The sequence below is a fragment of the Pocillopora verrucosa genome, chromosome 7 (assembly GCF_036669915.1).
Source record: "Pocillopora verrucosa isolate sample1 chromosome 7, ASM3666991v2, whole genome shotgun sequence".
NCBI classification, from domain to species: domain Eukaryota; kingdom Metazoa; phylum Cnidaria; class Anthozoa; order Scleractinia; family Pocilloporidae; genus Pocillopora; species Pocillopora verrucosa.
In genome coordinates this window covers 24,675,107-24,701,181 of record NC_089318.1, presented here as the reverse complement: position 1 = coordinate 24,701,181, position 26,075 = coordinate 24,675,107, and the positions used below count along the sequence as shown (strand labels likewise).

The 26,075-nt window shown below is 36.8% G+C and overlaps 3 protein-coding genes across 3 annotated transcripts; all 3 read right to left on the bottom strand.

The window, feature by feature from the left end:
- Positions 1-1,619: 1,619 nt before the first annotated feature.
- Positions 1,620-14,935, bottom strand: LOC131792064 (polyribonucleotide nucleotidyltransferase 1, mitochondrial). Its single transcript, XM_059109426.2, has 28 exons — positions 14,787-14,935; positions 14,582-14,642; positions 13,574-13,654; positions 13,377-13,482; positions 12,273-12,322; positions 11,672-11,735; positions 11,288-11,335; positions 10,779-10,889; positions 10,020-10,093; positions 9,807-9,922; positions 9,345-9,399; positions 8,757-8,814; positions 8,103-8,199; positions 7,678-7,780; positions 7,040-7,110; positions 6,741-6,777; positions 6,476-6,542; positions 6,149-6,238; positions 5,944-5,997; positions 5,486-5,601; positions 5,300-5,371; positions 5,146-5,209; positions 4,682-4,765; positions 4,412-4,495; positions 3,872-3,990; positions 3,298-3,356; positions 2,509-2,587; positions 1,620-1,881 (listed from the first exon to the last, which is right to left on the bottom strand). Exons 1-28 carry the CDS (start codon positions 14,927-14,929, stop codon positions 1,696-1,698), a joined length of 2,349 nt encoding a protein of 782 aa, XP_058965409.2. The 5' UTR covers positions 14,930-14,935; the 3' UTR covers positions 1,620-1,695.
- Positions 14,936-16,544: 1,609 nt separating this feature from the next.
- On the bottom strand, positions 16,545-17,743 carry LOC131792117 (transcription factor A, mitochondrial). The gene has a single exon (XM_059109491.2). The coding sequence runs from the start codon at positions 17,732-17,734 to the stop codon at positions 16,835-16,837; it is 900 nt and encodes a 299-aa protein (XP_058965474.2). The 5' UTR covers positions 17,735-17,743; the 3' UTR covers positions 16,545-16,834.
- A 389-nt stretch (positions 17,744-18,132) lies between these two features.
- Positions 18,133-25,941, bottom strand: LOC131792092 (ATR-interacting protein). The gene is made up of 11 exons (XM_059109461.2): positions 23,865-25,941; positions 23,146-23,223; positions 22,770-22,839; positions 22,475-22,551; positions 21,669-21,751; positions 21,237-21,379; positions 20,941-21,029; positions 20,512-20,601; positions 19,933-20,024; positions 19,403-19,572; positions 18,133-18,647 (listed from the first exon to the last, which is right to left on the bottom strand). Exons 1-11 carry the CDS (start codon positions 25,893-25,895, stop codon positions 18,538-18,540), a joined length of 3,033 nt encoding a protein of 1,010 aa, XP_058965444.2. The 5' UTR covers positions 25,896-25,941; the 3' UTR covers positions 18,133-18,537.
- Between the last annotated feature and the right edge of the window lie 134 nt (positions 25,942-26,075).

Below are 26,075 nucleotides of genomic sequence, written 5' to 3'. Positions count from 1 at the left end.
TTCAAAAGTATTTGCTCTCAAGGAAACTGTTGTGGAGCAACTGGGGTAAGTAAAGCACTCATGCTTTAATCCAAGCGAAGTTAGGAAGGTAAATTATCTAACAAGGGCTAAAGCTATAAAAATCAGCTGTACAAATTTAACAAGCCACCACAGTTTGGTTATCCATGTCAAATTCATCCTGAAAAGAACTCATGAGGATTGCAAATCTCTTTTATTTAAAATTTCACAAACTCTTCGGAACCCGAATTGCATATTTCCTCGAGTGTGATAAACAAAAGCAGTTTTACTCTCCCTTGAGTAAAAAAAAATAATTCCACATTTTGAAAGCTCCCAGAAGTAAGTTGCACTTTATCCAGCAGTTTATTATTGTCCCCATGATAAGCGACCACGCTTGTGCTGTCCTCCTAAGAAAGGTAACGCTCATGATCTGCCTTTGATCAGCATTTCCAACGGACCTCCATTTGTGTATGTGATACGCAGATTGTCCTTACCGCCAAAGTATCACCATCACGGAATAGATAGAATATTTTGAATGTTTCATATCGAAACATCCATCACTCAAGTTAACTCACTTTATTAATGCTTGAGTAAAGTCCAAGATCACATTCACCAATAGCTAAATTTGAAGCTAGACAGGGTCGCCAGGCGGTAGACCACGTCTTCTTCTTTCTGCCTTCCTTTTGTTCCAAGCTCTTTTACACTCTTTATATGCTAGAAAATAATTTGCACATCTTGCCTTATCGTAATTATTCTCTTCCAAACATTTTAAGGAAGCCACCGACTCTGCAGCACACGGATTCGTTCCCTTATCTGTCCACCGCTTTAATCCGTCCGCCATTTTGATAGAATATTGAGCCCATTCCTTCTCGCTTTTACGAAGTGGAGGGGAGGCTGAAATAGCTCAAGTGGCCTCCCGGCGCTCCCTCAGCTCCCCAGTGGGGTGGAAACACTGGACATGTCAGGTTTATGAAATTAACGAAATTTGCCCACTCGTTCACACAGCAAATCGGCTCGACTCTCAAGAGCGACCTTCCGTTCTCAACTTCTTAAGGTCAAACTCTCTCTTAAAATCGTGGTTCAAACTTTTTGCAAAGACCACCAGGGGTTAGGGGTGCTGCCCTTAAAAGTCGAATGCTGCAAGATGTATTAGATACAAATGAGGATACTACCCTGGTTGGTGAGCTGCAATTAAAGAAATTGCTTCCCGAGTCTAATTTTGGGTCCGCCACAGAGCAAGAAGCTAAGTTTAAAACAAATGAAGATGTAATTCTGTCTGTTGTCTTAGAATTTATGTCATCTTTGGCCCTCCGCATCGAACGAGGTAGGTGTATTTGAAGCTGAACCAGCCTGGAATAGTTTGGAGTTTAATAGCATTAAAGGGAAACACGCACGTAATCAGTTACCAGGGATCCATATTGGCGATGTGGCATTAATATATCGCTTTCTTCATACTAATACTCTCATGAACTTCACAGCACTTTGTGGGGGACTTCAGCCTGACTGCTTTGAGCATTTTACAATTTGTTTGAAAGGAAGTTTTGCAGGTGCCTGCCAGGTTTTGGAAACAATTCCCCACCCAGGCACCAAATTTCTCTTAAATAACTAGGATTGATGTCTGCTGTTCCAAAATAATTTTATTGACAGTACCAAGAAAATCTTCATTTAAGCTCTTAAACTAGAGCGTTGGTAAGCAAATCAAGTCCTCTTATTTTTTGAAGGGCTCAGGAACTTTTCGACAAAATCTTCGTGGTTCATGGTATTATGCGGCTTCGGCAAAAGTGCTTTTCTTGACAGACGAACTTTTCCAGAGAAAGGGTCTTTTCCAAGATACATTACATCAACGATTTGTCCTAGTGTAAATTCATTCGTTGTTTGATGACTCTGAAGAAAAAAAAGAAAAGAAAAGAAAAGAAAAGAAAAGAAAAAAAGCTCAGACAACAGCAGAGGAGGTTTTAAGTTAATAAGAAATATCCGTCGGTAAAAAAATCAGCCTATAATGCTTGCGGAAAAAACTGGGAAAATAAAACCTGAGAAGCAAGTACTTAGTTCCATCAGAGGGTTTCATTTTACTATTTCCAAACAACTTTCCTAGACTATGAAAACCTTTCTTTCAATGAAGCGGTGAACTTTGAAGAACATATATCAATGATCACTCGATACAAGATTGTGCAAAATAACTGAAATACCACACATGCTGGACTGGACAAACCCAAGGCTTTTATTGTATCACGATAAGCCTGAGTAACTGGTGGTTTTGAGTGTGCTGTGAGCGTTAGGCGACGGACCTGTGAAAACGGGCGGCTAAAATTCTCCGCTCATAGCTTTAAAGGGCACAAAGGGCCGCCAGCCATAAAGGCTATGTACAGCAGGCCCATGGCTTTACCATGAAAGCAGTAGACCGCACTTCCTATCTGAATGAAAATATGTGCCACATGTAAGTCCAGTTTATGACCACTCGATGTGATATTGAGACTATCTTGTCACAGTTACTTCGTTACGTCGACTTACTTTATGGTGAGATATTTCTGAAGTGTGTAAAAGTACACTGGGTGTGTCCGGTAAAAGTTCTACCATAATCCCGTACTCCCTGGAATGACAAAATAATCATAATAATAATACTATATTTAAATAGCGCTTTTTCTGTCGCTATCCAATAGCACTTTAAACTTACTAATAACATAACTAAGCTGTCAAAATCACAATAAGAACTGAGAATAAAAAACCTCATGAGTAAAAACTTACTAACTACCTACCTAAATAACTAATTAAATAACTAACCAATAATGAATCATCATGTAAGAGGCTTTCCTGAAAAGATGTATTTTAAGATTGCGCTTGAATTGCTACAAATTGTCGCTTAAACGGATTTCCAGCGACGGTGCGTTCCAGAGTTTAGCCGCGGTTACAGAAAATGATCTTGAACCATATCTGGCAAGTTTGTAACCAACGTCAACCAAACGATGGCCAATAACTGATCTTAAATTGTATCTGAGCAAATATTTTGTTATAAGATCGCAGAGGTTTGGTGACGCTAAGCCCTTCAAGCATTTACATGTCAATAAAAGAATTTTTAAAAACTATGCGCCCATCAATAGGTAACCAGTGGTGTTTTCAGAGTACTGGTGTCATGTGATCACATTTACGCGCATGCATATTAAGTAAGCACCACAAGTTTTGCAGCCTCAGCGTAAAAAAGCAAACTGGGTTACAACAGAGCATGAAAAGAGATGGGTTCGAACAGTTGACGAGTTGATGAAAGCAGAAAGACACGGGTCTCAAAGGTTTGTTTTCTCTTACCTAAACTCAGTAATAGTTGCTTTGTATGTAGCTCCAACTTCAAGAGATTCTGTCCAGTGCTTAGTGAAGGAAATAAACGCAATAAGAGACAAAAGAAAATTAGGGAAGAAGAAATAAAGTTGGAAATCTCTAAGCTGTTGCAGACGTTAAATAATAGAGAATTTACGATATCACGTTAGAACGATTTAGGTTTCATGTAACGGAATGTTAGTCAAAGTTTCGGTAAGAAAGTGTACTGTGAAATTAGAAGATCCTCGCAGCTAAGAACAAAAAAAAGTGTACTGTGTTGCACTGCGATCCTTGTTTAGCAGGTTTCTTTTTTATTTAATTCCATGGTTTCCTGAACATGAAAAAAAAAATCAACTTTTTTACCCAGAACTTTGATTCCTGTTCGCACATTTTACCTGCGCAACCTCCTGTAGCAAGTACATCGTTAAGTTGTTTTTTACGACTCCAGGTAACACGGGAGGCAATCAGTCAGTTATTTTACAACCAACAGTAACATATCTGACTGAATGCACGCAGCCTGTTCAAATGATGAATAAGTTTAACCCTGGAGCAAAGATTGTGATACCTTTTCCGTGTCGGCACCGGCAGTAATTTCTTTCATCTTGTCTAATACTTCCTGGAAAGCTTTCGCGTCATAAGCAAACACGTGAAACTCATCATCTTCAACTCGTGTAATGATTGAACCTTTAAACCAGAAACACGTTACATTGGTCATTAGCACTTGAGATAAAGATAAATGAGAATGATTTCAAATATAATCGACTTGAAGATTTAAATTTATTTTCCATACCCCTAAAAGTGAGCTAAATGTTCGCGTACATGAGACATCTCTCCAGTGAAGAAAGAATTATTTGTAAGAATACCTTATTTTTAAGTTAATCAGTACTCAATGACTTACATAGGAGAATATTTTACAAACCTCTATTACCTAATACAAAAGCTAAGACCTAGACAGTAAAACGAGCGCTGGCTACATGTTCCCGGTCATTTCGTGCTAAGTAAAGGATACCAGTATATGTGAGTAAATTGTCCCGTTTGTTGAACTGTGCTACGTGAAAGTCATTAATTATCTTTCCTTCTTTTTCACTTAGTAGCTGATACTAACCTGTCTCTTCCTGTAGGTTTTTTATTGTCAGTCCGCCAGCAGAAAACAGCTTTCTAACTTGTAATCGAGAAAGAACTACATTTCCTACGTGAGCAGAAAGATAAAACTCCATCAACAGCAAGAACATAAGGAAAGGTGATAAGCTCGACGATCGTTATTTTTCAGGCTGGATCCCAAAACGCAAGTCAGGGGATGACCTAATAATGATGAAAGTGATCGTTTGTTGTATGATAAACGATATCTCTGTAAAGTTAAGTTAAAAAAGCTCACCTTGAACTGGCAGATTGTCTTTGGGTATTTTTCTCGGACCGCTTTGGCATTCTTCTATTAAATCCAAAATTTTCATCCGATCAGCTGGAAAGTGAAGTGACACGTTAACAAGCGTTGCCCTTTAAATTCTACCAGAAAACCTTCCAAGGCGTCTTCAAAACGAGCATTAATTTTTTAATTGGGGGGAATAGCAATTTGATGGTCGCAAAGAGGAACACTAAGGTAAAAAAACTCGTCCTGTCTAGAAAATCAGATTGACATTTGTGCAACTACCGAGGACAAAAGAAAAACTTAAGAGGAGAAATTGGCTCTCTGTCAATGTCACAAATCACAAAGAAGTTTGTTCGGTTCCTGATTTCACTTTGCCATCCACAAGTATCACAGTTACGTATTTCCACATCTAAATATTCCTTGTCTGGCTTCAGTTAATTCTATTTCCTCATCTGTTAACTACTACTACTTACCAGTTGCCTTTTTGACTGCCTCTTCTACAATGTGTAGCGGAAGGCCTGGTACCTTGAAATCAGCCTATCACAAACAAATCGCGCAAGTCACCAAAGCTTAATTTGATATCTAACACAATAATATTAGATGGGTAGTAAACAGAAGGCAATTTACCTGTAGAGCTGTTATTCCTTCTCTGCTTCCGGCAAGTTTAAAGTCCATATCACCCATAAAGTCTTCAATGCCCTAATGAAATACGTGTTGTTATTACAACAAAGTGAGACAACAAACATTTCCAAACTTGTTCTGAGTAAACTTTATCAATTTAAACCCCTTACTCACACGTATTATGTTTCTTACCAAGATATCTGTCAGAAGACAATAATTTTCTATGTCTGGTTTATCCGGGTCCTCTGCATCACTGCTTGTTATCAAACCACAGGCAACTCCTGCAACAGGACGAGTGATTGGAATCCCTGTGATATGAAAAATAGTAATTTAAGGGTTAAAAGAGCCACATAATCATATGCAAGTATTAAGTTGTTTCTTCAGAGCATGCTAAAACAATTATAATCTACGTAATGGTAACGATGGCGATAACGTTAACTGTAAAGGCAACGATAACGATGTTAACGATAATTTTCGAGCCGATCACGATCATAGTAACAGAAGGTTTGCTTATAACAGTGGTATTATCAGTAGCGTAAACTGCAGTGATGAAGATAAAGATCAATGAAAAGGAAAACGAAGAAAGACCAAAAGCTGTGATCTAAATAGCTATAAATATAACAATGATAATTATTAAAGAAAACACCTACCAGCATCCATCATTGCCAAACTTCCAGCACAAACAGATGCTAAAGATGATGAACCTGTTAAAAAAAGAAAAAAAAATAGAGACGTTAAACACAAAACCGCTGCGATGATTTTTATCGCGGGCCAGAAATAAAAAAGAAAACTGCATCTGATACATGATACATGATACCCGTTGAACCTCATCTGAGGATGGACTATCTTGCCTACCATTGGATTCTAACACTTGAGATGTAAGTCGGATGGTGAATGGAAAATCCTTGGGAACAACTGGTTCTAAAGCCATTTCTGCTAAATTACCTAAAATAAACGAACAAAACTGTTTGATTTCTCACAAATTAAAAATTAACAATGTTATCTGAAAATATTATTGGAATTTGTCCTTGAACTCAGTTTTCCTAGCGGATTTTCGCGCCAAATGGAGCCAGTTATCGTTTATCTAAAGGGAACACCCACAGTGTTAAATTAAAGCGATTAAATACTTAAGGCAAATATCGTCTTCTTCTACAAATCAGTGATGCAAAATGTTTATCTTACCATGACCAATTTCTCGTCGACTGGAACCACCGATCAACCCTATTCCATTCACACAAAATGGTGGAAACTATTTGTAATCAACCAAAAGAAATGTTAGCTGTGAATTAGTAATTAGTGAGTAAAAATGTCATAACACTGAAATAAACAACAATTAAGAAATAAGTTCACAGCTTTCTTTGTATTGATGTGTTAGTAGTAAGATCTAGACCCCAGTCCAGGTGACACCAGCGCTTTCAGCAATTACAGAATTCGATACACAACCTACCTCATAGTGAAGCATGAATGGTCTTTCTTTGACGTCGCTGCACAACAAAAGGAAACGAAATATTATTAAGGAAACCTGTCATCATACTTGAAAATTTTACCGAATTTTGAAAAGATGAACAAGTCCATTCAATAGAACAGAAAGCATGCAATACTGTAAACTTTCTCCAGGTAGCTTTAATGTTACCTAAAAAAGCTGACGGTAGCTTTGTTTCTTCTCGTGAAACCATCAAGAAAAATCGAGAGCAAATTTATCATCGGCAAACTTAACACAAAATGCTCCAACAAATCCTTACTAACCCGACCCCTACTACGGCGGCGTCAGGTTGTTTTGCAGAACGAAGGGATCCAAGTGTTGCTGTACAAAACACCTTTCGAGAAAAATAAGGAGTGGGTTAATTTGTTTACTGCAGTAGCTGTGTAGATAAAATATTACAGTACTACCTTTTATAATGGTTGTGAGTCACGAAGTCGAAATGAATCATTAGGGAGTTTTAGATTCAAGTTGGTTTCAGAATACGTGTGACCGCCGACGACTGGGAGGCACGTGACCAGACTCCAGTGGTCACGTTCGCCATTCGCCGTCCACGTTTGAACTTCGGGCAAAGCAGTTTCAGGTAATTGAACTCCCTAGACGCTTTTTTTCTCCCCATTCGAAAATTCTCACGTACGTCCCATAAATATATGTGAGGTGAAGTCATTTCTTTACAAGCAATCCGTTTGGGAAGCGAGAAAACCAACGTTTTAGCCACATTTTGTGTTTGTGCCCTCCATACTTTGTGTAATTCAAGATAGCGGCGCGCATGATAATTTTTTATTTTCAGGCGAAAGCCGACGTCGATCTAAAAAGCTGAAAGTCTCGAAAGTTCTAACTTCTTTGACGTTTGCGGTGAATATACCAAACATGGATCTTAAATTCTCTTTAGAGAGAGGCAAACCTGGGTTTCCCCTCTTTGAAATAAAGCAGATCCATGAAGACTCTTGAACAAATCAACTTCACATCTTATGGGTCGAAGAGCATCAAACGCACGTCCATCACATCTGAACAAAATAAGTATAAATCGTTGTAAATTTTCAAAACTTAATCAGTAGTCTTCGTCATGATATAACGAATCAATTACCTCAGCGCTTTGGGAGTACTTTAGTACGCCACTCTACACCTTAAAGGTAAAGTCTGAGATAAAAGCAGCTCCCCTAACATGTTTATCCTACAGATCAAGTTTTCCTTGGTTTATCTTGAGTGGTGTGGACGGAAACATCCCCTTTACAGTTAACTTCGTTTCTAAAACCATTCTACGTTGTGAGTTAAATGTATCAAGAAATAATCCTTGTAAGGAATTAAATTGTAAAATGATTATTGTACCTTTGGGACGAATAAAGAACGTTGTTCCTAAACACTGATTTGGTTTCTTCAAATATTGCATTTTCTATCTCATGAGCGGCAACATTTGGAAATCTCTCTGTTAAAGTCAAAAATGAAAAAAAATTATTTTTATTTGGATCTACCACCTTTTAAAACAATAAGCCGAATAAACTGAAACCAAACAACTTGGTTACATTAAAAATTCTTGTGCTAGACGTCAGTTGTGGGGTGCAGATTAGAGTTCTCAGACGCCCATTAAAAATTTATCTTTGTTAAGATAGCGGTTGTATTTGTCTGGCATGTTTTATTTGTAGTAGTTCATTCAATCACTGAGTCCCACCAATAGAGCACTTTGCGAGTGAGAGTCACAAACCACACTTCTCAAAACAGCCAATCAGAGCACAGAATAATATCTCAAGGAGCCAAAGAGAAACCAGGGAGAAATCAATGAAACCACCCTGAGAGCAGAAAAACGCGAGGAACACTGGTCCCCACTGGTTTTTGTTTTTGCTCTTGGTTGGTTGAGAGAGTGGCGCAGAGCAAAACGGAGCCAACCCAATATTAACCTGGATTACTTTCTAGGTAAAATTGTTGATCCAAACCAAATCTAACCAATGATCTGTTATGTTGATAAAATCTGTGTTTCTAGCACACCTTGAAAGTGTAAGAGATGGTCATCCCTAACTTTAAACATTTCCTTGTCGCGTTCCATCTGAAGTGAAATAATACTTAACATTAAAATCATTATTGCAATACAAACTCTTTGATTTGGCTATTTCCCTCTTAAAGTTTGTTCCTCCGTAAGTTTTGTTTGTTCATCAAAAGAGCATCATAAAGCGAAAATAGTTTGTTACTATTTCGTGTCATAAATATTAGACCAGTGCTCCAAAATGCGACTGAAATTTACAGAAATTGTGATAACATCGACAGAACTACTATTTCTTACTATTTCTGATATAACTGTTTCAAACAGTTATAACAGATTTTGGAAAGTTCCGTCTGACAGCCCAGTATTCGGTCCGACTTCGGACCCATCCGTCAAATTTCTGACAAATTCATTCGATGTCTAACGCTATCCAACGGTTTCGGTCATTTCCGTCTTATGTCCGACACTATTGTCTGATGTCGTTCACTTCTGTCCAATTTCGCGTACTATCTCCTGATTTCAGACACCTCTGCCCGATTATTTTCTTTACAATAAAAAAAAAACACTCCCGGGATAGATAAGGGTAAATGTCATACCTTTGAGTAGGCAAAGTTTGAAAATATTTTGTCGAATTCTTTGTTTAAATTAAACCTAGGAGAAAAGAAAAAAACAGAACGTAAATATGTTCAGTGATCTTTACTAACTAAAACTGGCAAAACGTGATAGATTGTCAGGCTCTGATCTTAGTGTCAATCTCTTAAACAGCAATGTTCTTGTTTTAACGATTCAAAATTTGCTATGTCAAGAGTTATCAATTAACGAATTTGCCAAGAAGATGCCACAGATTGACCTTGTTCAAGTAATGTATGAGTCCTGTGTATCTTGATTAAGGTCTGTATTATGTGTGCTTAATTTCAGTTAGGCATGATTTCCTTTTTTTTTCGGGGGGGGGGGGGGTGGAGGGAGGGGGAGGAGGTCTGCTCTTAGTTTCAGTCCATAAAGAGGTGGATATTAAACCTTTTTCGATCCAATCAGTTTTTTTTATAAGACTTCTTTACCTCACAATAGCACCCTTTATCTCTTCAGGAGGTGTGTCACGCCCAACTCGTGACATGTCCTTCTTCTTTCCCGCTTGTCTTTGCAACTCAAGTAGAGCTTCAATAATGGTTTGACACTGTTGATGAAATATAACCCTCAGTTAAATGCAGTAATAGTTTCACTAGTATCATCTCAACAATTAAGTAAGATTAATATCTTTTTTCATGGCATACCTTCTTAAAGCCAAATCTTACAGCTTCACAAAATCTCTCAGAGCTCACTTCTTGAGCAAATGCCTCTATCATCACTGAAAGTCACAAGAACACTGTTTTTAATACCATCAGTTTGAAAGTTATTTATCATAGATTCTTATTCTGTTGTTTGACTTAATCAAAGCTAAGTGGAAAACACAAGTTGTACAGTGCTACTTTATTTGCTATGAATTAAGTTTTCCCACAGCTCAGCACTTCAAACATTCAACGAGAACTGAGTTGTAAATCATAAGTTTCATTACTCTTGGGAACCAAAGAAACTCCTATTATTCTCTTATGCTCCTAAAATTAATCATCCAATTCCCTTCAATATTGATGAATACCAAGTACAGTTTCCTTTAACCCTTTAACTCCCAAGATCTGATTGTTAATTCTCCCCTCTAGCTGCTGTAAATTAGTTACAAGAATTTGGTGTTGGATCAAGATGGCAACTTGTACCTGATAAGTTTGAGTATTCTCATCACCTGTTTGCTAAATATTGTATGGATATTATTGGGAGAAGTTGCATATTGATCACTGCTGGGAGTTAAAAGGTTAATCTTTGTCTCATTCTTAATTGTTTTATTTTTCTCATAAAAACATCATTCTGGTAAGCAAATTAAGTTTCATTCTTTAATTTAATTGTCAACCCTAGTGGAAAAGCACATGCTCATTGATAATGTTGGGGAAATGTGACCTTATGAATTTACAACTAAACAGTTGCTTATATTCTCATCTTACCAACTTTTGTTTTACTGCAAGCAACAACAAGATTCAACTTGCTGATACTAAGTTCTGACCATGTGGGATTAATAACAAACTTTCCATCAACCTCTCCAACTCTAACTGCACCTAAAATATAAAACCACAAACAAAATAAATTTCATTCAACTGATTGAAAGCTTTTTCTATTATTTCAATCAATAATTTTTGACCCTGTGTCTCTCAGTTTTTTGACATAACATACAGTTAGAAAAACAAATTTAGTTGACAACCCATTGAGGGTTCAGTTTCCCACTGGTGAAACACAAAAGCTTCCTCTTCTTCTCATCCTTTTTTATCAAATTAACTAAAAGCATAAAGCAAGTCCAAAGCTGACATATACTTCATGAAATGCAAAATGGCCAAGAAACCTGAAATGTGTTACAAGGTGGAACTGATTTTAGAAGCACGCTCTTGAGTGGATTATCATTTAAGGGGTATAATGAAACCAGCACTGAAATACATTAAGCTTTTATCCAACATCTTACCAATGGGACCACTCCAAGGGATATCAGACACTGAAACAGCTGCAGAAGCTGCAACAAAATACAGATAAAATAGTACTCAAATGTTAGTACCAAAATTAGTGAGTACTTAATTTCTCACTTTGTCTCTTGATGTTTTTTGTTTGTGATTTGCTTCCTGTCTTTGTGCTCTAATATCACCAGACCAGTAGCACAAAGACTTCAGTGACTCCCAAGCTAAGGTTCTTAGAGTGTCCACCAATATTTACTTGATGACATAGTATATCTCAGTTTCAAAAATATCAAGTGACTTGGAGTTCTGCTACTTCCCCTCTCCCTTCCCCCCCCCCATGGCATGAATGGGATTTCAGAAAAAAATGTTATTATTAAGTTATTATTAAAACTGACCTCCATTCATAGCAGCAATATCAGGATCATGAAGCCCAGTTGCTGCCCATAAAATTCCTGTTATCTGTTACACATTCAAACAAAAGGAATAACACACAATTCTAAGTGAAAATACATGTAATATTAGATAGATACAAATATTTCTAACAGTTATTCTTCATATAAACAGCACACCAGTAAATATCAAAATAATGCTCCACAAATATAGTCTTGGATATAAAAGATGTTTTAGTGCAAGTAGAGAGAGAGATATTTCTCTAGAAATAGTCTACCTCACCAATGCATTATTTAAACATTTCAACCCTTTTGAGGGTTGAAATGGTGTGTTAAAACACCCTACCCTCAGTATGCATATTCCCTATTCTATTCTCTTTACATTTCCTGTGGCTGACAGCGAGAGTTAATTTAACCATCAAAAAATGAGTCACTGATCATCTCCTTACTTCTTGTGATCTTAATGTTTGATTCTAGGATGACACAATGACTACAAGGAAAAATGAGATCCTGGTCACTCTAAGGGCTTTAAGGGTTAAATAGAACACCATCAGTCTCCCTTCACTAACTAAATTAGTTTGAAAGAATAGGAAAATGCCAATCTTACCTGAGTAGAATCATGGTAACCATTGGGGAATAATGACCTGAGTGATCTGTCTATTAAAGAAGAAAGTGGAAAATGAGTTTCTGATTTATCATAAAGTAAAATGCAGTAAATGGTTTGAACCTGGGGGTAACATGTAATGTTATGTGTAATGATGGTCTGGGTGAGTGTAGTCCTGAGAAGGACTGTTGTCGCTAGTAGTGACTGATGTTTTGACAACCTGAGCAGAAGTTATCATCAGAGTCAAGTGAATATTTGTTGTCAGTCGAATGTTCTTAGTCCGGTTTGTATAAACTGATTGTTTGGTTTTGCTGTGATGTTATTGGCTGTAAGACTCAAGTGGTGTATGTCAGTTGTGATTGGTCGGTCTCCATCCATTAGTAAGTAAGGTTGTTCTGTTTGGTTCATTTGTAATGTTAATGTCGTGAATGAGTCATTTGTATGGCAACAGTAGTGGTTGACACTTGTTGAGGGGAGTCTGTTTCAAGTTAGTAAACCAGCTTTCCAGGGTCAGTCATTGATTCAACTGACAACAACTTTTGACTGATGACATCATTTAACTGACACCAACGATTCACTTGACTCTGATGACAACTTCTGCTCAGGTTGTTGAAACATCAGTTACCACTACTGACAACAATCCTTCTCAGGACTACACTCACACAGACGATCAAACTACACTATTGCATAAAGTAAAATGGCAGACGATTCCAAAAAGTTTCATTCACTTATGTGTCTCTTCTATTTTTAGCCACAAAATCCCTTCTAGGTAAGCTTTCTGGGGTCTATACTTATGACCTGATGTTATAGTATGCACCATGAATACAAAAGAATAATGATCAAATAGATATGAAAGATATTGGATTTTTTCAGGAGCAAATGTATCAACATGGTGGCCCCTAGTTCTCCGAGTCCAGATTCAACTATAATTTGGTATAATGTTGGTACTTCTAGAATGAAGAAAACCAAAGAACCTGTTAGAAAATTCTTAGAGAGAGAGAATACAGAACCAAGGTCACAATGTTAAGAGGTGAGTAATATCATTTATGAACCATCATGTTCCATAGAACACGTTGTTAATTCAGTTTACACAAAAAATTCTCATACCAATCCGTCTACTGACAATTGTTTCTCTTTCGGATAAAATAACATCTTTCCTGAAGAATGTTTTAGGAATCTGGCCTCCTGCAGCTGCTTTTTCTTTATAATCAACCTGCAATGACACAACAGAAACAGGTAAATAACAAATCATATTTAAGATTTAGATTCACTGACTCATAAAAAAAGAACAAAGTACACCTTACTTTTAGATGCAAGCTTTTGTCACCAGTTGGTTTTGATTTCTTATCCCCAACAACAGCAACTAGAGTAGAATTCCCTCCGTGCTATAGGAGATAGAAATATTTTGGAAATCTAAATTTAGGGATGTGATATTTTCTGTGTACATGTAATGAAAGATTCAAATTTAAATTTTAATGATTATTGAAGTGAAAAAAAGCAATAGAAGTATTTGATAATTGAAAATTGGCTTCAGAGACACAAAATTTACTCATTTCTTTATAACAAGAACTTAAAATTCTTTAGGCAGAGGTGAACTATTTGATTGGCCCTTCAGGGCTCCCTTTTTCTAAAGGAGCCAACTTTTCTGATAAAGCCATAACACTCCAGATCTCCAGATGACCACACAAGGAAGTTACAACATTAATTTACAAAAAGGGGCTAACTTGATCAGTGCGCAGCATCAGTCAACATACATACAAAATTTAGTGCAATTTTTTTTGAAATGTGAAATAGTTTGATTCTTGTAGTCTGGGTGACACTTAAGTAAAAAATCATCTTTAATCAGTCAAGACAAAGAAAATAATGACCACTTTTATGATTTTATTTCTCAATTAGAATGTTTTGCCATAAAATAAATCATCCACGGACCTAAGTTATTCTGTAAAGATGGCTAGTAATCAGCCTCGTCTAGCTATCTTGACCTCGCAAAATAGGCATTATTGCTTGTATGTATCTTGAATACCATGCCCTCAATGTTTGGTTCAAGCTTGCGTGGTTGACATCGAGTTCCAAGACTGTTCAAACTGTTATCTTTATTGTCCTTGGTACAGATGCTTAAACAAGTTGGATCTTTATAGACTTTTGATGAAAAACAATATTATCCACAGGTGCAAAACTGGTATCAACTTGATTTACGTTACTTCGTAATAATATTAGGTTTGCAACATACCTTATGGAAAGTATCAATTCTTAATATAAAACTTATTTTAAGGATTAATAATAATTGTAATATATTTAAGACAACAGCTTACCTCAGCAACCACGGCTCCGTCTGCCAACCTAGCCATTTTACCCGTTGCGAATGACATTTTTCTACGACACAAACATGACCAAAACTGCTTAAAAATTAAGCTTAATTATTTAATTAAGGAATGAATAAGGTCCTAATATTTCGCATATTTTCTATCGATGGCAATACCACGTGAAAAGATATCAAGGGTATTAATCCACACTTACTGGCCTCCAACTTCAACCTCAACTGCACATTCTGTATGTTTACATCTCTGCAACAATCTTAGTCTCTTCAAAGAACTCCACCATGCCAGAAAATGCTCTTTCTCCAAACGCAAGTTCGCACGAAACCTCGCGAGGGACGCCATGTTGAAAATGACTACTTGTTGTTCTTAGTTCCCAGTACATCGCGCTGTACAGCCATTCAAAGATCAGGAGGAGCCGCAGGAAAAATCAGTCGTAAACAAAAACATGAAGCATAGGGGAATAGAGCGGGGAAAGATAAATTGAGATTTCTGAAGGAAGAAATTTGGGAAAATTTACAACCCACAAAACATTTTATTTCAAAATATTAACAATGTGTGCGCACAGGTTGTGATTTAATAATTAACTTATAATAACTTTTAGGCCATTATCCTGTTTCAGGCTCATGGCCTCAAGAAATGAGGAACATGAGGGCAAGGGACATTTGTGGGGGGAAACTTTTCTTCCAACTCACCTAGGATTGTTTGCCTGCCAAATTGGACACTCATCCTTACTAACCAAGTGTTTAACACAGGCTAACAAATGTTTGCAACCTAAGTTATTTCATGCAAATAATATAACAATCAGGAGGAAACATCAATCTTCTTACCTGGGGATTTACCACCCCTTAAGCCTTTAACCCCTAGAGGAGATTACCTTGCAACTTCTCCTTACAAGTCTAATATGTTATGTTGTAAACAGGTAAGGAGAGGAGCCAAGCTTATCACCAATAGGGTAATATTTTGCTATAACATCAAGTTACTCAGTCTTATTTTCAGGGAACTGTATAACAGTCAGTAGTGAGAAACACTGATTGGATCTTGACATTGAAGGGTTGAGCCTTGACAAGTTGTCACTCACATTGTATCATGGTCACTGACTGCATTCGCAAAGAAAATCTGACTGAAAAAATGAGCACGAGGTTCAATTATAGCCCACTCACATCTCCTGTGGCACCCAAGAGTTTGCCCACAGACTACTTGCCCTAGAGCAGTAATGTTGACATCCATACTGGATGTTTTCAAAGTGAAGAAGTTGACTCCAAATTGAGGTTTGAGCTACTGGCCTTAAATTCCTCATTTACATGTGGTATATAGAACTACTGGCACAGATAATGACTCTAAAGGTCATTCAGAGATTGTGGATTGGAAAGGGCTCATGGAAGCTGTTTGTCAGGTTTACGCAAGCAAACTATGATCCATTACTTCTTTCCTTTCATTAAGGACCTCTATGGGCAAGAAGGTCTAATGTTTTTAAAAGTTAGCCTTCTAAATGCAGTTGATTCATCAATATCAAATAAGAGAGCTGATCATGATGCAAGAGAATGTTAAATGAATAAAGGGGGTAAGTTTCTAAAGAAACTGTGGTGTTGTGTCAGTGGGAGAGTATAACGGGTAATTTAGTGTTAACTGAGTTGAAAACATAAATTAGCCACCATAAAGAGTAAAAAAAGCTGATGTTTTGAGTGTTAGCCCTTCATCAGAGTGATTGATGAATCACTCTGACAAAGGGCTAATGCTCGAAATGTCAGCTTTTTTACCCTATATGGTGGCTAATTTACATTTACAACTCAGTTGTTAACACTAAATTACCAAGAGAATGTTAGTCTCCTTTGAAGCCATTGTTTGGTCTTGTTATGCAACATGCTCTATCCCCCAAAACCACACTCCAATGCACCCCCTCCCAACCCCTTTTAAGAAGCCCACCAATCCTTTTAGGGAAGCTGTGATACTAGAGGGCTGATTTGTACATTTTAATGTCCAACATTATAATCCGAATTTTTTTAAATTCCCATTTGGTAGATACTGAAATTTTAAATTTGATTTTAGACACAGCTGACATCTGTGAAGAAACCAAAGACAAACCACCTTTCAGTATTAGACAATACTCGACTTTGCCACTTCTTTCGAAAACTTAATATACTATCAACAGTGTAGACATATTCAAACATTGCATGAACATTCACACATTTGACTTTTAAGCCAGCACGTAAAAGTAATGATTGTCATTTTGTCACTTTGGATCTATGTTCATTCAGCATCTGGGTGCTTCGCCTTCCATTCAGCTAAATCTTGAACATACTGTTCACGAGCAAGGCGGTATTCCTCGATGTACACCTCTTTCTCCTCATCAGACAACTGTTGCCATCTCTGTCCCAGAATTTTCAGCCGTTCAACAGGTGATTCACTTTCCACCTCCCCCAGGGAGTTCAGCATAAAACGAACAAATGGACCAGGAGGTAATCTGGGTTTACCCACATTTAGAAGTTTGCGCTTTTTCTTGGCAAGAGTTCGCATTTCTTCACCACGTTTTTGTAACAGAAAGGCTCTTTCCTCGTCGGTTAAATTTTGATCGAAGGTCAAAATTTGCTTGTTGTATTCATCAACCAAGCTGTCGTATTTCTCTTTCAGTTGTTCTTTATCATCGTCAGACATGCTATTCCACTCACTAGATAATTCTCTCATAACGTCAGGAGCTGTGGACCCCGGAGACAAACCAGATGTAATTCTGGAGTAGTTCTCTTTCACAAACAAACCGAATACTCCAGGCGGTTTCTTCGGCAATTTTTCTAGAGGAGCTTTGTACAAGTTCATTTGTTTATCATGTTCTTCTTTGTAAGGGTTTTTTTCTTCTTCAGACATCTCCCTCCATCGGTCATGTAAAGCTTTAGTGATTTCTTGTTTGGGTCTGTCGGGATTTAACTTAGCAAGTTGCTCCCGATTTGCAGAAGCAAACAACTGATACGCTGTGGGAGGGCGCTTTATTTTCACTTGAAGCTCTTTCTTTGAGGCAAATGCGTGTGTCAACACAATCCGTGGCACGTAAACTTGTCGGACTAGCAGGGATTCTTGCACTAAAGCGATAGAAGAGCGAATAAGGCTTACTCTAGCTAACATGATGTTCGTTGCACGAGGTGGAGAATGCTGCATGACCGCCAAAATGACTAGCACCCAGCAAGGGACGCTGGGATACTCAACTAGGCAGACCTACTCTCAGGGCTTCCCCGGGTCATTTGAATTCCAGAGGGGTGGTCAAAACCTTCCACAAGATGGGTAGGGTACATTTTCTCGAAAACTTGTCGTTACCGAAAAATGAAATAGGTAATTATCCTTTAGATGAGAAATTTATTTAAAGAAGGAAGGACCTCAAACAGCAAAAAAAGGTTTCAGGCTTTGGCAGGAATTGACCTATTTCCTCTCTGGTCAGGAAGAGGATAGTTTTTACTACTAAGGGTCTTTAATGATGTTGCATGAAAAAAGATTTCACCAGCTCATTCAGACACCTTAGAATTTTAAAACAGTTTGTTGAAATCAACAGTTGACAAACATTTCACATAAAAAGATACTTTTTACAAACAGAACATTTTAAATGATTATTTTCTTGCACAACACTTCTATACCTAGCATGAGGAAACCTCACTTCATTACAAGAAACCTGAAATTCTTAACCTTGGTTAATCGTCAGAGCATGTGGATCAGATATCAGCTAGATCAATCATAGTTTACTTTAACAAAAAGTAAGCAGAAGTTTCATTACATTCACAGAAGAAAACCTTCTAACACATTTTCGAGTAAGCACATATGTTGCTCTCTCCTCTATCCTGGCTTATTCTTTCTGTCTAAAAACTTTCCTCTCAGCCAATGTTGACAGAAAGGATCACTGCAATTATTAATGAAGACCTGAAAAGTGACTGAAAGGTTTCAGTCATTAAAATATGAGAATAAATTGAATTTCATTCAGCAAGTTCCATTCCTTCAACAGTCTCATCTTCATCCTCTGATTCCTGTGACCACTCAATCCCCTGGATGTGTTCAAAATCAACTAACTCTTGGACAGCAAATACTGGTTGAGAAAAAAAAAAACCAGACATGAGATAAGTCAACACCGATTCCACAGCCACACTGTCAGGTAATTTGCATCAAATTTAGTCTTCTATAGGACAAAGTCAATTAGAACACAATGGTTTTTGCCCTCTCCTACTCTCGTGATCTTCCCGCTGAGCATTTTACCCAAACATGATGTAAATTGAGAGTTGTGAACACACAATGAAATTAAAATCAGTTTCCAAGAATCAGAAGACCACAAAGATCTAGCAGTCTGAGGAAAAAAAACTGGCATACAACTGTATAAAAGAGCCAGAAAAATTTTGAAGGAGTTATAGTCAGTAGGCCAGTTCATTTCACTTCAGAGATTGAGCTCTTTACCATAAATCAAAACTGGCTAATCAGACTGGTCTATTCATGTAGATAACAACCTCACTGATCAAAATTACCTTGCCATATTTATTAACTCCTAGATTGCAACTACTTCTCTAATTAAATTTTTATAAAATTCTTTAAAAGCTCCTAAAAAAGCTCTAACCAGTGACATAATAGCTGGTCTAATTCCCTTACTATTTGATAAGGATCACAACTGAGGCTTCATTTGCAATGAAAAGCCAAGCTAAGTTCCTGTTGATGAGTTGTACTTAAGTGATTAATATTAATAAACAGCAAGGTGAGAAGTATAGAAAATACATTCCAACTAGTTGACAAATCTTTTAGTATTACATACATTAATTAATATTTCAATCACTTTTCTGACTGTGTTTTCATTACCTTCTGCCTCTGAAATCACACCAACAATCTGCTTGTAAAGTCTGGTAACACCGCTCACAACATTAACATACTGATGTTCTACTTCAGCCCGATGCTCCACAAACATTCGATCATTGAGACATAACATGGAGAGAAGAAACACACCTTGCCTCAGTAACATTAGACTGTGGCTGAAAAAAATTTTGAGAAAAAAAGACAAGAAAACTATCAAACAGAATATTTTTGTACACAGCTACAAGAAAACCATGGTGGAATAAATTATAGACTGACTGATTACATCAGGTCCCTTTCTCTCAAAAGTTCTGATAACTTTATGGGCCTGTAGCCATACTTTAAAATATAAATCTACAACACGGCAATACACAGGTCTTAGGTCAAGGGTTAAGGTTAGCACCATGGAAAGGAAAATCTTAGCCTTCTAAAGTACTCAAAGTGTGTAGCATATATTATCATATATCAATCTGTGAAGATTTTTAGATTCAAAGTTTTTAATTTCAAACACTCTCTGGTTTCAACACAAATAAATTTACCTGTTATGTGTATGGTCAGTCAGTGCCTCAGATGGAACTTGGCTGAGAGAGTTCAGTTCTTTATCCAACATCAATACAAGGCACTTGATTAGCTGAAAAATAATTTGGTAATTCCATCAATACACCAATCAAGAAAGCTGTAATAATATGGATAACCATGACAACTTTGGGTCTCACTCTTTGAAAGCAAGACTTATATGGAATTTGGGAGTATTTGTCACCCAGTGTTATAAATAACCCTCTCACAACAAACAGAAGGGTTCAGACATACATTGTACCTCGAACACTAAGGCTGACCAACACCCATAATACATCAGTCAGGAATATTCACTATTTATTGATTATTTATTGATTAATATGGCAAAACATGAATTGTTTGTTCATGTGACATGGTAAAGCTTTTCATTTCATCTCAAAAGCTGTTGATTCAAACCAATGCTCGTAAATTTCAGAAAAAATAAAGGGTACCTGTGCATAAACAACTCTGAGAGGATAGAAAAAAATATATATTACAGGTACTAAGAGTAGCATTTAAGTTTACATATTGCAGATGCACTTAATTCTCTAAAATTGCTTCACCTCAAGGTTGCAGTGACATTCACTCTCCAAGGGAAATAATAAGACTGATGAGTCTGAGTTTTTAAGGAGGTTATTGACAAAAGTACAAATCTAAGAAGCAAAACAGAGGAAAAAATCCATTTTCATTAAACAACTTTAAGAGTTTCTTTGCTTTCACCACTACAAGTGAGGCTTTCATTTAAGGTGCTATAGTGACAAAAGAGATATTTTTAATAGGAAATGTGGTCATAAGGAGAGGTGAATGTTCGTCTGAGATCTCAGAAGAGGAAGTTTTTTTCTTTGCCCCACTCATTTCAATTTGGAAGAAAAAAACCAAGACTTTTCCGACTGAAAACACACCACAGCCATATATAATGGGATTCAAATTTCCTGGAAGGTATGAAGAATGGGGACTCTTAGAAAGGCTCTTCTACGGTTTCTGTTTTGTACCTTTAAATGAACTCCTTGATAGCATAGGTCAGGAGCATTAGCCGGCTTAAAAAGCCATCCCTGATAAATCTTGAGTAAAATACAATCATCTGTGTGATAAGCAAAGAGTAGTTTGTTAAACAACTGCACAAAAACCTGTTGAGGTGTGTCCATAGACAAGCTGAAGTAGAAATACCAGAGGCAGAGCCAAAATCAAAATGAAAACAAGATCACAATGTTTGATTGCCAACATAGTCTCTACTGAAAACTTGTCTTAAAGCAGAAACATGAGTCTGACACAATGTTTGATGTTTCACCTGATTGGGAACAGAGTCTTCTTCGAAAACAGCTGTGTCTGGTTAAAAGTGTTAGGAGTGATGTGACCAAAGACAATGTGTTAAGAGTCCAGTCTTTGGACAGACAATGTGAAAGAAGGTTTTCAGTCAACAACGGCAACAGTCTGAAACATAAAATAACTTTGTTTTTACATTGTATTTTTGTATTCCTTTTAGAAAAAACATATTATCTTACATTGGTGTCACAATCGCAATCTGAATGTAAAGCCTACAGATAATAACAAATAATTTGCTATCACTGGAAAAGGTTGAATGTGATTTTAAGAATTATCAAGGCTGAGCTTATTGTTATTTGATAAAGCTGATGGTTAGGCAAAGCTGTCCCAAAACCAAGTTCAGGTGTCTGTTATTACCTTATTAACAAGTCATTGTACTGTTCTAGCATTTACAAACCTTGGGAAGAATTTAACTTCACAATTTCTTGCCAGTGAAGTGAGGACTTGTAGAGTATCATGAGCAACATTCACAGAATTATTCTAAATAATTCAATTAAAAAAATAAAAAATGTTAACATTGCCTTGACTTATCACAGAAATACATTACTTGAAAAACTAATCAAATTTGCCACCACATAAATTAGGTGATTTTTTTTGCCATAAGTTACTAGTGATCCTATCAAAAGTCAAATGTAAAACCTTTAGATCATTCCCTCAGGCCCTGTGCTACTGACCTATATGAGACTTGAGGAAGAAGTGTGTCTAAATAAACGAGCAGCACTTATTCTCAGTCTCTTAAGTCAATCTTCCTTTTAATTGTCAACTCATTCAAATCTTAAACTATAATCCCATACATCATAAACAGGTCTAAATCTCTGTGCTACCACTGACAGTAGTAGTGATATAAACAAGAACACACAAGGAACTCACAAGAAAGAAAGAGAAAACTCTGAAATAAAAATCCTTTTCTACCCTCATGGGGGTCTAAACAAGAACAATCAGTTCTATTTACACTAACTATTAGTCTCAGGCAACAATTTATGAGAGACAAGAACATGAAAAGACCTTAAATGTTATAGTGAAGCCATTGAAAAATGATTTACATGACAAAGGTGGTAGGTTTATGTACGATAATTCAAAGAATGATGACATTTTTCAGATAATAGCATCGAGAAACTCATATTTGCATGCATTTGCTTAACAAATTTGTCATAGCATGAATTACTGACATAACTGTAGTTTGTATTCAGCATTTCTACTCACTGGTTGAGGTATTATTAATCTGAACATGTAACCCAGTAAATCTGTTTGATAAACATTCTCCTCATTGCCAATCCTCTCTAGAAATCAAAACCAACAGAATGAAAAACAAAATTATCCGGTAAGCACCACATGAATATCAAGTAAAAAGCTTTTGGCCTCATAATTTTCAAAGTAACTTTAAGATATTTATCACTCTCAAGAAGTTATTGAAGCAATTTTGCAATAACCATCATTCTAACAAGCATGTCTACCCTTCAAAATAAATAAAATCAGTTAAAGACATCATTTGTCACACCTGTTTCCACAGAGGTCTCCACCATCAATTTGCCTAAACTGGAGATGTGTGAGTTAATGTCCACAGGACTCTTTAAGAGAAAATAACCAGGACCAAAATTCATATCATCTTTTAAGGGTAAAACACAGGATTTCAACATCTCTATATTCATTTGTTTAACAACAGAGTAAATATTTTGTGGCAAAAGTAAACCCTCAAATAGTGAGGATTTTCTTCAGTTCAACAGTCATTTTTAAGCCTAGGTGCAAATAAAATCACTATTGGTATATTATAAAAATGTAGCAAAGGCACTAAAAAGATTATATGGTATATTTTCATTTAAAAACAAAAATAACAATTCTATCTAACTAAAGATAGTTGAAAATGAATAGATTACTTTTTTTGCAGCAATTTTAATGCTTGAGAACAATGGGTGTTGAATGAAGCCATCTTCTTCTCCTTTACTTGAGAAAATCTGTAAAAAAGAAAAAAAAAATAGAGGTAAAAATTAAAAAAATAAAAAAACACTCCCACAATAATTGAGCAACTGTAAAAGGCATGTGCTGCTAGAAAATTTAACAAAAACTTTACACCACAGAGGTATGGTATGGTTGGTTATAGAGTAGTGTTTTTTTCTCTGGTTTTAGTCCACAAGTGAAAAAGACATAACATATACAGCCAATCTAAATTATCAGCCCATTAGTCACATCTTGTTTAGCAGGTCTTTTACTATCTCTTGTCAATGTCATCAACTCTGGCTCTGATTGGGTCCCTCTACCTAGTCACTAATTCAACCCACCTAAAGTCGTCCTTATTAAAAACATGGAAATATATCTTAAGATGCGTTCAACTGTGGAAAACACATGACGAGACACAATACTAAAAAAAATCTGAACTCTACAACCTGAAACAAGACACAAAAAAGGGTCTTAACAGCTAAGCTTTAGCCTATGTTTTATATGAACACTTCAAAGTTTTAACAAAGAAAGAAGTAATTGGGTGGGATTTTAGGAACTTTTTCCTATCAGTTGACTGTGACTTTATGAATTAGGCCCAGGACTTTTTAGGAATCAAAATGGAAATGATTAACGAGAAGAGAAACGCACTAACATTTACCTTAGCTATTTCATCATTTGTGTCTAATACATTATCACTGTCAACTTCATTACCGTCACCATACACCGCTGACTTTAAAATACATTCACAAACTTCACAGCTGTGTAGCACAAGAATGTTCAGAAGTCTCAGTGAAATTAGTGCATTTGTTTGTAATGCTGCAAGTTTTTTTGCATGTTCACTTTCAAGAAATAGACTTTCTCTAGACTCTGCAGAGTCATTTGTTGGAGAATTTCTTGGCAAACAAGTACTGACAATGTTTTCATCATGGTGTTCTGTCCTTTGATGGACATAATAGGCAATGCAGTTCTCCAGTAAGGGTAGAAGTTTAACTGCTGCTGGCAAATGACGATTTTTGAAAACAGAATTTAAGGTTTTTTCTTCACTTTCATCATTTCCTTCTTGGTGATAATTTAGAAGCCCAGATAAAGTTTGCATCACAGAACTGCTGTCGGACATAACAAAAGAATCTTTCTGAGTGACACCACTTGTAGACCTGGCTAGTTTTGAGGCAGCCTGAGTTTCAAACAGTCTCAAAGTATGTGTGACATCTGTCTCATTCATAGAGGTTTTTGGTATGGAAGATGTAGGGTAAACATTTGAACAATTTGTCAGAAGAGAGAGGATGCTACCACAGCCATCTTGTTCCTGAAGGATGTGCTGCTGCTCTTTTTCTTGTGGTGATAACAAGTTTTGTACAAGTTCCACTTCTGCAAATTTTTCAACAAGTAATTGTGTAATGGCTATTTCAGCAGCATGATTATCTCTTCTATGGGCCCTCATTATGTCCACAATAGAACTGCTACTGGAAGAGCCACTGAGTCCTGTGTTTTCTGAATTTTCTCCCTCAGAGAATCTTGGTGAGTTCTGTTTGCTCAGGGTTTTAACATCCTTTTCAATCCCTTTTGTCCTTGGTGATTTAACTTTGCTTTCTGGAGATGTTTTCTGGAAGAATGATTTACCAGTTGGAAAAGTTTCACTGATATTGACTGGTTTCCTTTTTGGGCTGTTACAACTTCCATCTGTCAAAGACCCTGTTCTTTTTTTGTTTTGTTCTATCATTTGTGAAATTTCTTGTTCTTTGAAAGAGATTTGAGTAGTTAAGTTTTCAACTTGTTTAAGCAATTCTCTTTCTCTATCACTCTGTTCTCTAGCTTGTTTTTCATCTGCAGCTTTTTTCTCTGCTTGCCTTCTCTTCTCGTCTGCTTGATAATCTGCTAGAGAATCACGTAACATCTTAATTTCTCCATCTTTACAGAATTTATCCTCTTCCAGTCTTTTCACTGCAGAGTTTGCAGCAGCACACTCAGTTTTGAATCTTTCAATTTCTTTTTTCAAGTTGTCCATTTCTGTTGGCTGACCACCTTCTGAGAGCCTTGGCACAAGACAATTACCTCTTTCTACTTTTCGATCATTGTTCCCACCTACATCACTACTTTGTATAGAAACTACCCCATTACGCTGGTCCACGAGTGAATTCAAGAATGGTTCACCTTTTACCAAGGGCTTGATATTATTAGGTGCATGTAATTCCATTGAATTAGCTAAAGAGACATAATCTTGTGTACACTTGACTTCGTGATTCTCGTCAAGACCCACGTTCGAGGAAACAGTGACATTTCTACCAGCAGTACTTTGTTGTTGGTGTAGTGGATGTAAATTGGATGAAGCGAGTTGATCACATTCGTCCAAATGTTCAGCTGTCAAAAGATCGTTGTCGTCGAGGTCATCTTCCAAAGTGTAAAACTCTTCGTCATCAAAAGCATCGAGTGGAAGGTCACGACAAGCTTCCTGTGCCACAATATCATCTGCTTTTCTGTCAGATAAGCTATGGCAACTTTTAAACTTTTTGTGCGGTGATTCCCGATGTACAGGGGTTCGTACCACTGATTGAGCATGGACAACACTTGCCGAGTTCCTATGCTGAGGTTCAAGCGGATTGCTTACTCTTGAGCATGATGCAACCGGGTTGTAGATAAAATTTCGTCTCTTCTGATTTCCCAGAAAATTGTTGTTGATGGAGTTTGCCATAGTACAGGAAGCCAAAATATTTCGTACATTTCATTAAGAATCGAAGTTTACCGCGAATATTCTGTAAGCCGTGGAGATTGCTGGGATTCATTGTTAGGGTTGAGACCGCTGAGCTATAGCAATGCAGACGTCTTTTTCAAGAAATCGGCTTCAGTCTTACGCGGTCAGATAACATATAAC